Raw genomic sequence first — 16,348 nt, 5'->3', positions numbered from 1 at the left:
GTGATGGGAAGTTCAGACCCCAGTTACGTTAAGGACCAGATGAGAGAAAGGAACTACTCTGTTCACGGGGAGATCATACAGAGAAGTGAAGCCACAATGCTCCTTTTTCTTGGTTAATATTTTCAAGCAACCTTTACTAAAGGAGAAATAGAAACAACACTCCTTTACATCTATTGAGCATGAACCTATTCTACCCAGTTACAAACTAGTCTATCACCTGGACTTTATAAATCCTAATACTGTTGGTGTTTTAGTAACTTAAGTTGTGTCTGACTCTATGCGACCCCATAGACTGTAGCCCTCCAGGATCATCTGCCCATGGAATTTCCCAGGCAAGAATACTGGAGTGGGTTGCCATTTCTTTCTTCAAGGAATTGTTCCAATCCAGGGATTGAACCCTTGTCTCCTGCTTGGCAGATGGGTTCTTTACTACTGAGCCACCTGGAAAGCCCCCTAATACTATAGAAATTGGTAAAATAGGAGAAGGATGAAAAGTAAAGAATTTGAAGGAGCACTTTGTCTCTTTTTCTCTGTTTCCCTTTCTTTGTCCCCTTTCTTGTCACTTGCAAATGGGTGGGGATCCTGAAGTGTAGCAGTTTTCATGCTCCTTTTATTAACAGCTTTGGATTCTATCTCATCCAAGGAGGAGCTAAGGAAACACAAGAGGCTAATGTCCCAGAAAGAAAACCCTTCTTATACTTTGCCCTGACTCTGATTTTTACAATAAAGAAGGAGGCAGTCTTTTCCATTAAGAAAACAGTCCATTCACGCTTGTGCAGAGCGAGTTCTCTTGAGAATAATGATAAAACTTCCCTACTTTATTACTGTATATTCTAATTCACAACTGCCTCCTTTCAAAAGGCTTTCTATTAGGCAGAGTTTGGCTTATAATCTGGATGACCTTGAAGATGGAACCCAAAACAAAACAGAAAGGAAATACATGTTTTCTGGTGTGTAGGACAATATGCCAGTTCTCTAAAACCTGGCTAATCAATCCAATATAGGACAGAAAATAGCATCACTATTATCCTTTGGTTCTTAATTCCATTTGGAGGATGTGAGGAGAAGAATGGGTTCTGTTTATTTGATTAGTATGTTGGAAATAAATAGCTAACTATTTTATTTCTTAAGAGAATAACAAACAACTCTCAAATGTTTCTCCTAGGTTTGCTGGCCATTTGCTTTCCTCTTTACCTTGTAATAAGCACTACTAATTTCAAATGACAAGCAAAAGGAAAAGGTGGGAAATGCACACAACACAATCTGAATGAAAGTATTTTTCAAAGCAAGGTATAAAAAGCAGCAAAATAAGAGTGGCAAAATTATATCCTTTAGGGCTTTCAGTGAGCATGGCTAGCAATCAATAACTTCATTCAGAAGACATTTGTAGTTTTCTCCAATTTGCAACATTCTTCTAAATCTAAAATTAAAAAATTCTGGCTTTCTAAATACATTCTGTAGTTTAAAAGCCAATTTTACTCCTAATTGAGAATAGTTTTGAATCTGATAGGAATTTACATAGAGTAATGATATCCCTTTTATTAGCTAGATTCCTCACCTCCATTCTGTATCAAATTTTATTGTGCAATTAGTATGTTTTAATATGTTTGAGACTCAAGATACTTGTATGGAAATACTTTTAAAGATTCCTATCTCATAATAAAGTGGCTATGCTTCAAATTCCCAAGAAGACAACATACTTCTGTAACATATAATATTTGATTGAACTTAGGGACCATGATTTTTTTTATTGCTGTTCTTTATTGGAAGTGGGGCGATGGTGGTGGTAGCTGTGTAAAGTATTAATAGCCTGAGTGAGAAGACAGTATTCTTTCCCAGCAACCAACAGCTGTGGTGACCTCAGAAAATGACAAAATGTTAATCTGTAAGAATTTGTCAGTCATTTCTCTTTAACCAGATATAGGATATTTGCCAGAACTGTTCAGTGGCCATTGGTAGATGTAGGCATAGAGACGAATGTGGGCATGAAAGCAGGGCACCTATCCTTAAAAAAACAGAAGATAGTAAACTTTAATAAAGGAAATCAGTAAACTAAATAATAAACTTTAATAAAGGAATCAGTGAACTAAAATGGACTGGCGTGGGTGAAGATGACCATTATATCTACTACTGGGGGCAAGATTCCCTTAGAAGAAATGGAGTAGCCCTCATAGTCAACAAAAGAGTCTGAAGTGCAGTTCTTGGATTCCGTCACAAAAATGACAGAATGATCTCTGTTCGTTTCCAAGGCAAATCATTCCATATCATAGTAATCCAAGTCTATGCCCCAACCAGTAATGCTGAAGAAGCTGAAACTGAATGGTTCTATGAAGACCTTCTAGAACTAACAACCTTCTAGAACTAACAACAATGTCTTTTTCATTATAGGGGACTAGAAAGCAAAACTAGGAAGTCAAGATATACCTGCAGTAACAAGCAAATTTGGCCTTGGAGTACAAAATGAAGCAGGTCCAGGCTTGACAGAGTTTTGCCAAGAGAATGCACTAATCATAGCAAACATCCTCTTCCAGCAACAAAAGAGAAGACTCTACACATGTACATCACCAGATGGTCAATTCCGAAATCAGATTGATTATATTCTTTGCAGCAAAAGATGGAGAAACTCTATACAGTCAGCAAACACAAGACTTAGAGCTGACTGTGGCTCAGATCATGAACTCCTTATTGCCAAATTCAGACTTAAATTGAAGAAAGCAGAGAAAGTCACTAGACCAGGAGGCAGTGATCAAGACCATCCCCAAGAAAAGGAAGTGCAAAAAGGCAAAATGGTTGTCTGAGGAGGCCTTACAAATAGCTGTGAAAAGAAGAGACGCTAAAGGCAAAGGAGAAAAGGAAAGATATCTGCATTTGAATGAAGAGTTCCAAAGAATAGCAAGGAGAGATAAGAAAGCCTTCCTCAGTGATCAGTGCAAAGAAATAGAGGAAAACAATAGAATGGGAAAGACTAGAGATCTGTTCATGAAAGTTAGAGATACCAAGGGAACATTTCATGCAAAGATGGGCACAATAACAGACCTAACAGAAGCAGAAGATATTAAGAAGAGGTGGCAAGAATAGACAGAAGAACTATACAAAAAGATTTTCAGGACCCAGATATACACAATAGTGTGATCGGACATCCTGGAATGCAAAGTCAAGTGGGCCTTAGGAAGCATCACTATGAACAAAGCTAGTAGAGGTGATGGAATTCCAGTTGAGCTATTTCAAATCCTGAAAGATGATGCTGTGAAAGTGCTGCACTCAATATGCCAGCAAATTTGGAAAACTCAGCAGTGGCCACAGGACTGGAAAAGGTCAGTTTTCATTCCAATCCCAAAGAAAGGCAACGCCAAAGAATGTTCAAACTACCACACAATAGTACTTATCTCACACACCAGCAAAGTAATGCTCAAAATTCTCCAAGCCAGGCTTCAATAGTACATGAACTGTGAACTTCCAGATGTTCAAGCTGGATTTAAAAAAGGCAGAGGAACCAGAGATCAAATTGCCAACATCTGTTGGATCATAGAAAAAGCAAGAGAGTTCCAGAAAAAATATCTACTTCTGCTTTATTGACTACTCCAAAGCCTTTGACTATGGAGATCACAACAAACTATGGAAAAGTCTTCAAGAGATGGAAATACCAGACCACCTGACCTGCCTCCTGAGAAATCTGTATGCAGGTCAAGAAGCAACAGTTAAAACTAGACATGGAACAACAAACTGGTTCCAAATCAGGAAAGGAGTACGTCAAGGCTGTATATCGACCACCCTGCTTATTTAACTTATATGCAGAGTACATCATGTGAAATGCTGGGCTAGATGAAGCACAAGCTAGAATCAAGATTGCTGGGAGAAATATCAATAACCTCAGATATGCAGATGACACCACCCTTATGGCAGAAAGTGAAGAAGAACTAAAGAGCCTCTTGATAAAAGTAAAGAAGAGAGAGAAAAAGCTGGCTTAAAATTCAACATTCAGAAAACTAAGATCATGGCATCTGGTCTCATCACTTCATGGCAAATAGATGGGGAAACAATGGAAACAGTGTAAGACCTTATTTTTTGGGCCCCCAAATCACTGCAGATGGTGACTGCAGCCATGAAATTAAAATACCTTTGATCCTTAGAAGAAAAGCTATGACCATCCTAGACAGCATATTAAAAAGCAAAGACTTTGACAACAAAGTTCTGTCTAGTAAAAGCTATGGTTTTTCCAGTAGTCATGTATGGATGTGAGAATTGAACTATAAAGAAAGCTGAGCCCTGAAGAATTGATGCTTTTGAACTTTGGTGTTGAACAAGAGTCTTGAGAGTTCCATGGACTGCAAGGAGATCCAACCAGTCCATCCTAAGGGAAATCAGTCTTGAATATTCATTGGAAGGACTGATATTGAAGCTGAAACTTCAATACTTTGGCCACCTCATGCGAAGAGTTGACTCATTGGAAAAGACACTGATGCTGGGAAAGATTGAAGGTGGGAGGAGAAGGGGATTACAGAGGTTGAGATGGTTGGATGGCATCACCAACTCAATGGACATGAGTTTGAGTAAGCTCCAGGAGTTGCTGATGGACAGGGAAGTCTGGCGTGCTGCAGTCCATGGGGTCATAAAGATTCGGTCATGACTGAGCAACTAAACTGAACTGAATAAAGGAAAAGCCTGCCCTTTCTCAAAGAAAAAATTAAGTTAAAAGAATATTCAGCACTTGAAATATGAAGCACACATAAACTGACATTCAAGTGAGCAGTACTTTCAAAAATGCAGGTAAATGGCTCTGGCAGAGACGCAGCAAAAGAAAACCTTTTGAAGAAAATTCCCCAACAATTCTGTATTGATTTTAAATAAATTGAGTTGATTTTTGGTAACTGAATGTGTATGTAAGAAGTCACTTTGCAAATGATATAGTTAGAACTAGATGAATATATAAAGATGATGTGATATATATATGTATATATGACATCACATGTATGCCATATATATATATGTATATCTCCTGTGCAATATTACTCAGCCCTCAACCATAGAAAAGAAAGAAATTTTGCTAATAGCAACAACCTGGATGGACCTAGAAGGTATTATTCTCCTAAGTTAGACACAGAAAGACAAATATTGTATGGTTTCACTTACATGTGCAATCCAAAAAGAAAACAAATGTACAAACATAACAAAACAGAAACAGAGTTATAGAAAACAAACAGGCCAGTGGGTCGGGGTGGAAGGCAGATGGGTGAGGGAGCTTAAGATATACAAACTTACAGTTGCAAAATAAATGAGTCATGGGTCTGAAATGTATAGTATGGGGAATATAGCCAATAAATATATAATATCTTTGTAGACTCCTTCATGTATCACAACTTTGTCCTGGCCAAGGGACTCGTGTAACTCAATGAAGCTATGAACCATGTCGTGTAGGACAACCCAAGACAGATGACTCATAGTGAAGAGTTTTGACAAAATATGGTCCACTGCAGAAGGAAACAGCAACCCATTCCAGTATTTTTGCCTGAAGAACCCCATGGACAGTATGAAAAGGCAAAAAGATATGACAGAGATTAAGAAGAGGTGACAAGAATACACAGAAGAACCATATAAGAAAGGTCTTAATGACCTGGATAACCAAGATGGTGCAGTCACTCACCTAGAGCCAGACATTCTGGAATGTGAAGCCAAATGGGCCTTAGGAAGCATTACTACGAACAAAGCTAGTGGATGTGATGGAATTCCAGCTGAGCTATTTCAAATCCTAAAAGATGATACTCTTAAAGTGATGCCTTCAATATGTCAGCAAATTTGGAAGACTCAGCTCTGGCCACAAAACTGAAAAGGGTCAGTTTTCATTCCAATCCCAAAGAAAAGCAATGCCAAAGAATGTTAAACTGCCACACAGTTGTGCTTATTTCATGTGCTAGCAAGTTAATGCTCACAATCCTTCAAGCTAGGCTTCAGCACTAACTATGTGAACCAAGAACTTCCAGATGTGCAAGCTGAATTTCGAAGTAAAGGAACCAAAGATCAAATTGCCAACATTCGTTGGATCACAGAAAATGGAATTTCCAGAAAAACATCTGCTTCATGACTACGCTAAAGCCTTTGACTGTGTGGATCACAACAATTTGTGCAACATTCTTAAAGAGATGGCAGTACCAGACCATCTTAGCTGTCTCCTGAGAAAACTTTATGCGCGTCCAGAAGCAAGAACTGGACACAGAACAATGGACTGGTTCAAACTTGGGAAAGGAGTACAACAAGGCTGTGTACTGTCACCCTATTTATTTAACTTCTATGAGAAATATAGCATGTGAAATGCCGGGCTGGAATCAAGATTGCCAAGGGGAGAAATACCGATAATCTCAGATAGGCAGAAAATACTCTCATGGCAAAAAGTTAAGAGGAACTAAACAGCTTCTTGATGAGGGTGAAAGAGGAAAGTGAAAAAGTTAACTTGAAACCCAACATTAAAAAAAACTAAAATCATGGCATCCAGTCCCATCGTTGTTATCATTGATCAGTCACTAAGTCATGTCCGACTCTTTTGCAACCCCATGGACTATAGCACATCAGGCTTTCTTGTCCTCCACCATGTCCCAGAGTTTGTTCAAATTCATGGCCATTGAGTCAGTGATTCTATCTAACCATCTCATGCCCTGCTGTCCTCTGCTCCTTTTGCCTTCAATCTTTCCCAGCATCAGAGTCTTTTCCAATGAGTCAGCTCTTCACATTAGGTGGCAAAGTACTGGAGTTTCACCTTCAACATCAGTCTTTCCAATGAATATTCAGGGTTGATTTCCTTTAAGATTTACTGGTTTGATTCTCCTTGATGTGCAAGGGACTCTCAAAGGTCTTCTCCAGCACCACAATTCAAAATCATTAGTTATTCAGTGCTCAGCCTTCTTTATGGTTCAACTCTCACTTCTGTACATGACTACTGGAAAAGCCATAGGTTTGACTACAGGGACCTTTGTTGGCAACGGGATGTCACTGCTTTTTAATAGGCTGTCTAGGTTTGTCCTTCCAAAGAACAAGTGTGTTTTAATCCCATGACCACAGTCAATGTCAGCAGTGATTCTGGAGCCCAAAGCGGTAGAAAAAATGTCACTGCTTCCACTTTTTCCCCTTCTATTTGCCATTAAGTGTTGGGAACAGATACCATGATCTTAGTTTTTTGATGTTGAATTTTAAGCCAGCTTTTTCACTCTCCTCTTTCATCCCCAACAAGAGGCTCTTTAATTCCTCTTTACTATCTGCCATTAGAGAGGTATCATCTGCATATCTGAGGTTGTTGACATTTCTCCCAGCAATCTTGATACCAGCCTGTATCAAATAGAGGCTCTATCAAATAGCCTGTATGGCAAATAGAAAAGGAAAAAAGTGGAAACAGTGAGAGATCTTATTTTCTGGGGCTCTAAAATCACTGCAGTGACTGCAGCCATAAAACTAAGCAAAGGAGACACAGATGTAAAGAACAGACTTTTGGACTCAGTGGGAGAAGGCAAGGGTGGGATGATTTGAGAGAACAGCATTGAAACATGTACATTACCATACATAAAATAGATGGCTAGTATAAATTTGATGCATGAAGCAGGGCACCCAAATTCAGTGCTCTGGGAAAACCCAGAGGGATAGGGTAGGGAGGGAGGAGGGAGGGGGGTTCAGGATGTGTGGGATGCATGTATACTTGTGGCCGATTCACGTTGATGTATGGCAAAAACCAACACAATATTGTAAAGTAATTATCCTCCAATTAAAATAAATTGATTTAAAAAAAAAGACACTTGCTCCTTGGAAGAAAACTATGACAAACCTAGATAGCTATTAAAAAGCAGAGACATTACTTTGCCGACAAAGGTCCATATAGTAAAAGCTATGATGTGAGTTGGTCCATAAAAAAAGCTGAGCACTGAAGATGCTTTTGAATGGTGTCACTGGAGAAAACTTTTGAGAGTCCCTTTGACTGCAAGGAGATACAACTAGTCAATCCTACAGGAAATCAACCCTGAATATTCACTAGAAGGACTGAATGCTTTGCTGAAGCTGAAGCTCCAGTACTCTGGCCACCTGATATGAAGAGCCAAGTCATTGGAAAAGACGGATGCTGGGAAAGATTGAAGGCAAAATGAGAAGGGGGTGGCAGAGCATGAGATGGTTAGTGGTTAGATAGAATCACTGACTCAATGGACATGAGTTTGAGCAAACTCTGGAAGATAATGGAAGACATAGGAGCCTGGAATGCTACAGTCCATTGGGTTGCAAAGAGTCAGACACAACTTAGCGACTGAACAACAACCTTTGTATCATGACATATTATAACTAGACTTATTATGGCAATCAGTTTGAAACGTGTAGGCACATACATTTCTAAAATGTAAAAAAAACAAAGGCCAAACAAATGCAAATTGATTTTCAGTTTACTTCCTAAACTGATAGACAGTTTCCTAATTATTTTGATAGATATTTCTAAATTTTGATAGACATTTCCTAATTATCCCACTAAAAAACCTCAACAATTTGACTTATATTTTCACAAATACAGAATATTATTAGCCCTTTTAATGTTTGCAATATGATTGATGGATATGTCATCTCCTTTCTTCTTTCCCTCCTCCCTTTCTTCTTTTCTTCCTTCCACCCATTCATTTAACAAATATTCACCAAACACCTGCTATTTGCCAGTCACTGTAAGTAGGCTATGGAGAAGAAAAGGGCAACCCACTCTAGTATTCTTTCCTGGGAAATCTTGTGGACAAAGGATCTTGGTGGGTGACAGACCATGGGGTCACAAGAGTCGAACACAACTTAGCAACTAAACCAACACTACCATAAGTAGGCACTGAGGATTAAGTACTTAAGAAGATCGACAATAGCCAAGTGATAGAAAATATTTTCAATTTTCTATGAGTGGAAATGAGTATGACATACCCTAGGAATTAAAAGAAGTACAGCAGGAGTGGATTAAAGAGAGAAAAAGACAGAGGAAGAAAATGTATACTACTATGCAGTGATGAAAGTCTTTGTTAAAGGTTTTGGATTTCAAGTGTAGTGGAAGCCACTGGGGTGTCTAGGGATGTCAGTATGTCTATAAGCAGAATTTCCATTTTTTGAAAATTGTCCTGTCTGCTCTACAGAATCAAACCTGGTCAGAACATGAGGACCAGGAGGGAGGCTATCACAGGGGATTAGTTAAAATACACTGCTGATTTGAACTGGAGAAGTAGCAAAAGGAGTGGAACGAATTAGGAAATCTTAAATGCTATTAGGAAGCAGTCTCCATCAAAGTTTAGTAACAAGTGAGAGGGGAATGAATAGTAATTGAAGGAATGTGAGAGTTAAAGATATCGAGGGCTTTGGTTTGATCTGCTAAATGAGTGATGCTTTTGATGAAGACAGAAAACACTAGAAGTTGGGGAAAGCAAATTGACTTTATTAATTTGGATTTCTATGAGTCTGTGTGCAGGTGAACATTGTTTTTCATGCTTTTATAACTTGGAACATAGTATACACTCAACAAATATGCATTAAAGATTTATTATTGACTAAATAAACTTTGCCAATATTTCAGCTGTGTAGATCTTCAAAGTATGGGCTACAGAGTGACAAAATCCTAGGTTTGATTATCAACTTCGCCTTAATACCATTACTTAATCTTTCTGAGGTCTAAATCCTCATTTAAAAGGGGAGAGGAGGTTGAATAACAATACCCACAGGGAGTTGTTTAGAGGATTAAAAGAAATATAAAAGCAATATAACTATATAAAATGTGTACTGCAACTGCTAAAAAATGTTACTTATTGTTATTACTACCAACAAGCAAAAATAAACTGCTACTAATAATAATTCACAGACTGTTTAAATATTAGTGATATTAACTGCTTACCTATAAACATTTTGCAACTTTTCCACTTACCACTAAAAGTCAACTTGATTTATAGTACCTTTTGTGTTTATCAATCTTTTAAATTCTTTTTCTTCAAACTTCTCATCTTTTATCTAAGAACTATCCTTTTGTTATATTAATATTCTCTTACATTTTCTTCTAACAGTTCTATTTTTTAATGTATTATTAGTATAATACAATTTGTTTTTGTGCATTTTTTTCATATGCAGCAGAGAACTCAATTCCCACCATAAAGTTAGGTTAGGTTAACTAGTTAACCTCTCCAGTTAATGTATAATGCACTTTACTTAGTATTTTAAATGTCACTTTGTGATATATTAAATTTCTGTATGTAATAAGTTATTCATTTAAGTAATTGAAGAAAACTATACAAAGGTATTCATTACTACATAAAAAATAATGAAAACATAATGAAACACAATGTTTAACATAGTTAAACATAATGAAAAATTGTAACTTTCTTGATATTCATCAGTAAAAGACTAGTCAAATAAATTATGCTTTCCCCATATAATGCAGTAAGGTAGATCTACATGTACTTACATGAGAAGAAATCCACAATATGTTGTTAAGCATAAAGTAAAACAAAAACAAAACATATACTGAAAACCAGTATTTATAATATTGACTTATTTTAATAAAAATGAAATAATAATTATAATAAATACATAGATATTTAAGTATGCACACAAAAAATCTTGGGAGCACAGTCACCAAAATTTAAAGTAGGGAGAGTAATTCATGGGAGACATGATGCAATACGTACATAAGAATCTTTGGACACTATTTAATTTTTACAATACATCTACATTGTTGGAACAGTTTGGCATCTAGTGTTTCTACAATCAGGAAATCAAAGAAAAAATTATCTTTACCTGCAATGGCTTCATAGAGACCAGCTTTGTACCCTAGGTATTCATATTCCTCAAATCTCTGAGGCCCCTCACACAGGACTCTGCACTCCATGTCTTCATTGAAATATTCTCTTAAAGCTTGTTCAAAGTACTTGATAGCTAGTTCAAAGTCATCAGCTTCATAATGTTTGACTCCTGCACTATAACTCTCCTGTAAAGAAACAGAAAAAATAAAATTTTTTAAGATCACCCAAGAAGAACTTGAATGGCAAGAGACAGGCAGATTCGAGATCACTTAGGAGGAGGGGCAGGGGATTCTTTCACTGTGGAAGATAAAGGGTCACACTGGGAGATAAAGGGTAACTGCCCTGGCTTCAGTTCAGTTCAGTCGCTGGCTTCAACTCATTATAAATGAGAAGGGATTGACTGAGTAAGCCTATTGCTGTGGCATCAATCAATTTCATTTTCTTCCTGAGATCACTCAAGACTTTGATTTCTAACCTGTTTGAATGTAGGTAGGGCTATGCAACCAAGTGCAGCAAGACTGATGTGGATGGATGAGATGCTCATTTCCAAGCCTGGTTCAATTTTTTAAAAATGAGGAAAAAGGACTTCCACCTAAAATCTCCCTCTCTTAGCCTTTTCTTCAGTCCCTTGAAGGCCATACTTTGAGAATGGTGATTTTATTGAAAGGAATAATTGTATGCATGCATGCTCAGTCTCTGCATGGCAGAAAGCAAAGAGGTACTGAGGAACCTCTTGATAAAAGTGAAAGAGGAGAGTGAAAAAGCTGGCTTAGAACCCAAGATTCAAAAAACGAAGATCATGGCATCTGGTCCCATCACTTCATGGCAAATATGTGGGGAAACAATGGAAACAATGACAGACTTTGTTTTCTTGCGCTTCAAAAATCACTGCAGATAGTGACTGCAGCCATGAAATTAAAAGATGATTGCCTCTTAGAAGAGAAGCTATGACAAACCTAGACAGCATTTTAAAAAGTAGAGACATTACTTTGCTGACAAAGGTTCGTATAGTCAAAGCTATGATTTTTCCAGTAGTCGTGTATGGATGTAAGAAGGCTGAGCACAAAGAATTGATGCTTTTGAACTGTGGTGTTGGAGAAGAGTCTTGAGAGTCCCTTGGACTGCAAGAAGATCAAACCATTCAATCCTCAAGAAAATCAGTCCTGAATATTCATTGGAAGGACTGATGCTGAAACTGAAGCTCCAATACTTTGGCCACCTAATGCAAAGAGCTGACTCATTGGAAAAGACCCCAATGCTGGGAAAGATTGAGAGCGGGAGGAGAAGGGGACAACAGAGGATGAGATGGTTGGATGGCTCACTGGAAAAGACCTTGATACCATGAAAGATTGAAGGTGAGAGGAGAAGGGAGCAACAGAGGGTGAGATGGTTGGATGATGTCACTGACTCAATGGACATGAGTTTGAGCAGGCTCCAGGAGTTGGTGATGGATAGGGAAGCTTAGCATGCTGCAGTCCATGTGGTCACAAAGAGTTTGACATGACTGAGCGACTGAGCCGACTTGATGCTCAGTCGCTCAGTCCTGTCAGACTCCTTGTGACCCCATGAACTGTAGCCCTTCAAGCTCCCTTGTCCATGGAACTTTCCAGGCAAGAATACTAGAGAGGGTTGTCATTTCTTGGGGGACAAGAAATGTCCTTGGGGGATCTTCCTGACCCAGGAATTGAACCCACATCTCCTGCATTCACAGGAGACATGTGAATTCTGCATTCTTTGCCACTGAGCCTCCTGGGAAGGAATAATTATGTAGCTTTGTGGTTATTTTTCAGTCACTAAGTCATGTCCAACCCTTTGCAACCCCTGGACTGCAACATGCCAGGCTTCCCTGTTCTTCGTTATCTCCCAGAGTTTGCTCAAACTCATGTCCACTGAGTCAGTGATGCCATTCAATCATCTCATCCTTTATCATCTGCTTCTCCTCCTGCCCTCAATCTTTCCCAGCATCAGGATCTTTCCCAATGAGTCAGCTCTTTCCATCAGGTGACAAAAGTATAGGAGCTTCAGCTTCCTGCTTCCGTTTCAGCTTTATGTAGTTTCTAAAAAATCAAAATTTGAAAAGTATGAGTACCCTGGAAAAACCACTGAATTGGTTTCTGGGAAATCATGGGGTGACTTTGAGCAATTCACATGGGTTTCAACTCTAGTGGGTAGTATTAAAGTGCTGAGGGTGAGAGGCATAGGGGCATAGGGGAAGGCTGAGGCCCAGAAAGGGCTACACATATTTACTTCATGTCTTACTTTTCACCATATCATACTGCTTTTCTAAGTTAATTTTCATTTCTCTCTCAATATTTTTAACCCTGAACTACAATGTTTCATCTAGAGACTCTTAAATTATAAAAATGATACTGTATTGGAAATTGAGAATCAATGTGAGATATCCACTCATAAGAATTTGCTCTGAACCCATTGAACCTTGGTAATACTTAACTCCTCATGGTTAGTGCGGGGTCCCCAAAGCTCACCAGGTGTGGTCTGGCCTCCTGGTCTACCAGTTGGAGGTCTTCAACGCCCGCCGTCGTTCTGTAATTCTCAATACTCTGCTGCATTTCCATGTGCTCGGGGTTGGCCATGAAAAATGTGTGTGCTGCTGCTGCTGCCTTTTCCATCTGGTTAAGCTATAAAGAGGGGAAAAAAAGGACCAAATGAAGGCAAATATTTCTAAACCACATTCAGTACCAGTCCAAGGGTTCACAGACTGAAAGTTCCAGGGCTGGGTTCATTCCCTCCACCCAGTCTCCACTCTAAAGGGCAGGAGGTTAATAAACAAGTGCTCCTAAAATGATATGTGGGTATGGGTATTTTAGCTATGGTGAAAATGGATAAATGTGCTTTGTTCTAAGTTTGTTCTCTTCTCCCTCAGTTTGAAGCCATCTGTGTTTCCTGGCAAATTGAATCTACATGCTTCCATTTGTTTTGTGATTGATCAAAATTAAAAACTGCCAATGCTGTGCCGTGTCTGAAAAATATTTTCAATATTTTTGTCTTTTTTCTCTGAGTTTCTTTTTGTTCCTTTTGCCTTTAATCCTGACAATAGAAGAATAAACTGTGACTTTCTGAAGTATGAGATTGGGAATACATCCCACTACACCAAGTTTGTTATAAAGGCTTTAGAATATGAAGAACACAGATTTTAAAAGATTTAATTATTCCAATCCATACGAGATACTAAATATAGTACAAAAAATGTACTACTATATTCCTTTGATTAAGAAATTGATTCCAAACTTACAACTTGGATTCTTATTAATACAAAAGGAAGGATTTTTAATAAAATACAAAGACTCTATAAATTTCCTCTTAAACCACTTAATATGCTGTTCCCTATGTAACATGCAGTGATGCATTTTTTTTTACACAAAATGGAATTAAATTTACTTGATTTAATACATTTTGTCCTATGTTTTCTCCATGAAGAATATCTATAAACAGAGTCTGGCCTCAATTCAGAAAAGTGAATATTCACACTCAGTTCAGTTAGGTTCAGTCTACACTAGCACTAGTCATTTTCACAATGAAATACAAATTACATTAAGTCTACTTTAAAGTGTAGAGAAAAGAAATTCAGTTACGGAACAAGTAAATATGGAATCATGGAAGACATAAAATATATTCAACTGAGTTGGCTTTTGACAGTCTGGCCCTCAAGTATCTGTAAGAAATCCTGAGCTATTTCATGATATATAAAGAATCTTATCCATCACTATAGAAAACATAAACTGCTCTATTTTAAGATCGGGCATCCGTATCTTTGTCCCATAATATAAAGCTTCCCTTTGTAATTTGCATATTCTTAGCTACCGCTCCTCCCTCCATTAAATCTTCCCTGATACCAGCTTTGCCTGCCACCTTCACCCTTGTTCTCATTTCTGTGGTTTCAATCATTATTTTTGCTGTCAAAAATCACTAATTTAGGATTTCTTGTTCCTTCATTAATTAAAATTTCCTCAATTACTCACACACCAACACATACAAATATGAATTATATGGACTCTACATAATGACAAATATATACATACAGAGGAAGAGGAATAGGTTCTAAATTGGGTATATGTTTACACTGACTGAACAAATGAACCTGAAAAAAGTCATTTAAACATTTGTGTCTTGGTTCTACATTAAGAAACCCCCAAAACACCACCTACTACATAGGACTTTGGAAGGATTTATTGATACTACATAGGACTTCGGAAGGATTTATTGATAGTGCTTCAGGAATCACTAAAACCTTGAAAAAATAAATAAAAGGATACAATTTATATATGATCTATTAATTTCAAGGATGTAAATATATTAATGCTAAGTATGTATAGTCTGCAACTGCCATAAAAATATATGAGGATATAATAAGGTACTGGTGGTCGGTGAAAAAGGCCTCCAGTTAAGAGTCTACTATAAGTTATGAACATAACAGGTTAGCATTGACACACTCTAGTTTTATAACACTGGCCATTAACATTGAATGAACACAGATAAAGTTTTATGTATTGTTCACCTTCCTACCTTCATGTTTTGCTCAGACTGTAGCCTGATCTTGAGATCCTTTGTTGATTGTTCTTCTCTTATTGAAATCTAACATATCCTATAAAGGCAAGCTTAAATCCTGGCTTCTCTAAGAGATTCTTTCTCAACCCTAAAGCTATAGTCAAGCACTGCTTATCATCTTACCCTTATTGCTCTACTGACACTTAGACTTTGCCATGCATGGCACTTAGCTGACTGTACTTGTTACTTCTAGTAAAGCTCTCTGAGGATAGGGACCACAGGACTTGTTTATCTTTTTTTCCATCTACTTTATAAATAGATGACGTCAATGACATGTCCAAGTAAAGATAAAAACAAGTTCTAAGAAGCAAATATTTATACACACATCAAAAGGTACATTACATATGAGTGTGCTTCACAGGCTATAATGGACTAAAAAGATGGAAGCTTAATAGCAAAATCTCTGAAGCTATTATTCACACTGAGAGCTTCTAATACTGATTATCACTGATGAATGTGACTCAATAGCTCTTGAGAATGGTCAGCCAACACTGACAAATTGGTTCCATCTCTTAAATTTGACCACATTAGTTTTTTGCTTATTTGGTGCTTTCCCCATTTATAGCCCATTATTAAACATAATCCCATGTTCTCCAATATAAATATAAAGAAGATTCAATGACTTAAATTTAATCCATAAAACTGGCTTTTAAATTATTGTGAACCAGTTCAGGAAACTAGCATTGCCTGCCAGAGACTATAAAACAGGCCATTATTTTAACTGGAAGCCTGATATCTGTGTACACCTTTTTAGAAATTAGACACACGCCTAACAGGGTAGAAAAAGTCCAGGTGAACATGTGTATGCTACATATGCAGCTGAACTGTTAGATGGAGATCATTATAGGGTCTTACAAGTATTAGGTTTCAGCTAAGGAAGCCTCTACCCACTATTCCACTGAAACAAATAAGAAGCTAACTGCTTTTAAAGGCTTCAAACTGGACTTCCTTTAAGAACAAGTTAAAATATACCCACAGGAGAGAGTAACTCTAATGCATTAGAAATA

At 37.7% G+C, this 16,348-nt stretch overlaps 1 protein-coding gene across 1 annotated transcript in view; it reads right to left on the bottom strand.

Moving 5' to 3' along the window:
• P3H2 (prolyl 3-hydroxylase 2) overlaps nucleotides 1-16,348 on the bottom strand; it is a 176,249-nt gene that overhangs the window by 41,183 nt on the left and 118,718 nt on the right. Inside the window, exons 2-3 of the mRNA XM_043473424.1 lie at nucleotides 13,262-13,414; nucleotides 10,771-10,960 (exon numbers count right to left, since the gene is read on the bottom strand). Coding sequence (XP_043329359.1) covers nucleotides 10,771-10,960; nucleotides 13,262-13,414 — 343 coding nt within the window. The remainder of the gene's footprint in view (nucleotides 1-10,770; nucleotides 10,961-13,261; nucleotides 13,415-16,348) is intronic.

The sequence above is a fragment of the Cervus canadensis genome, chromosome 7 (assembly GCF_019320065.1).
Source record: "Cervus canadensis isolate Bull #8, Minnesota chromosome 7, ASM1932006v1, whole genome shotgun sequence".
Taxonomy (NCBI): Eukaryota; Metazoa; Chordata; class Mammalia; order Artiodactyla; family Cervidae; genus Cervus; species Cervus canadensis.
This window is presented reverse-complemented; position numbering and strand designations above follow the sequence as displayed.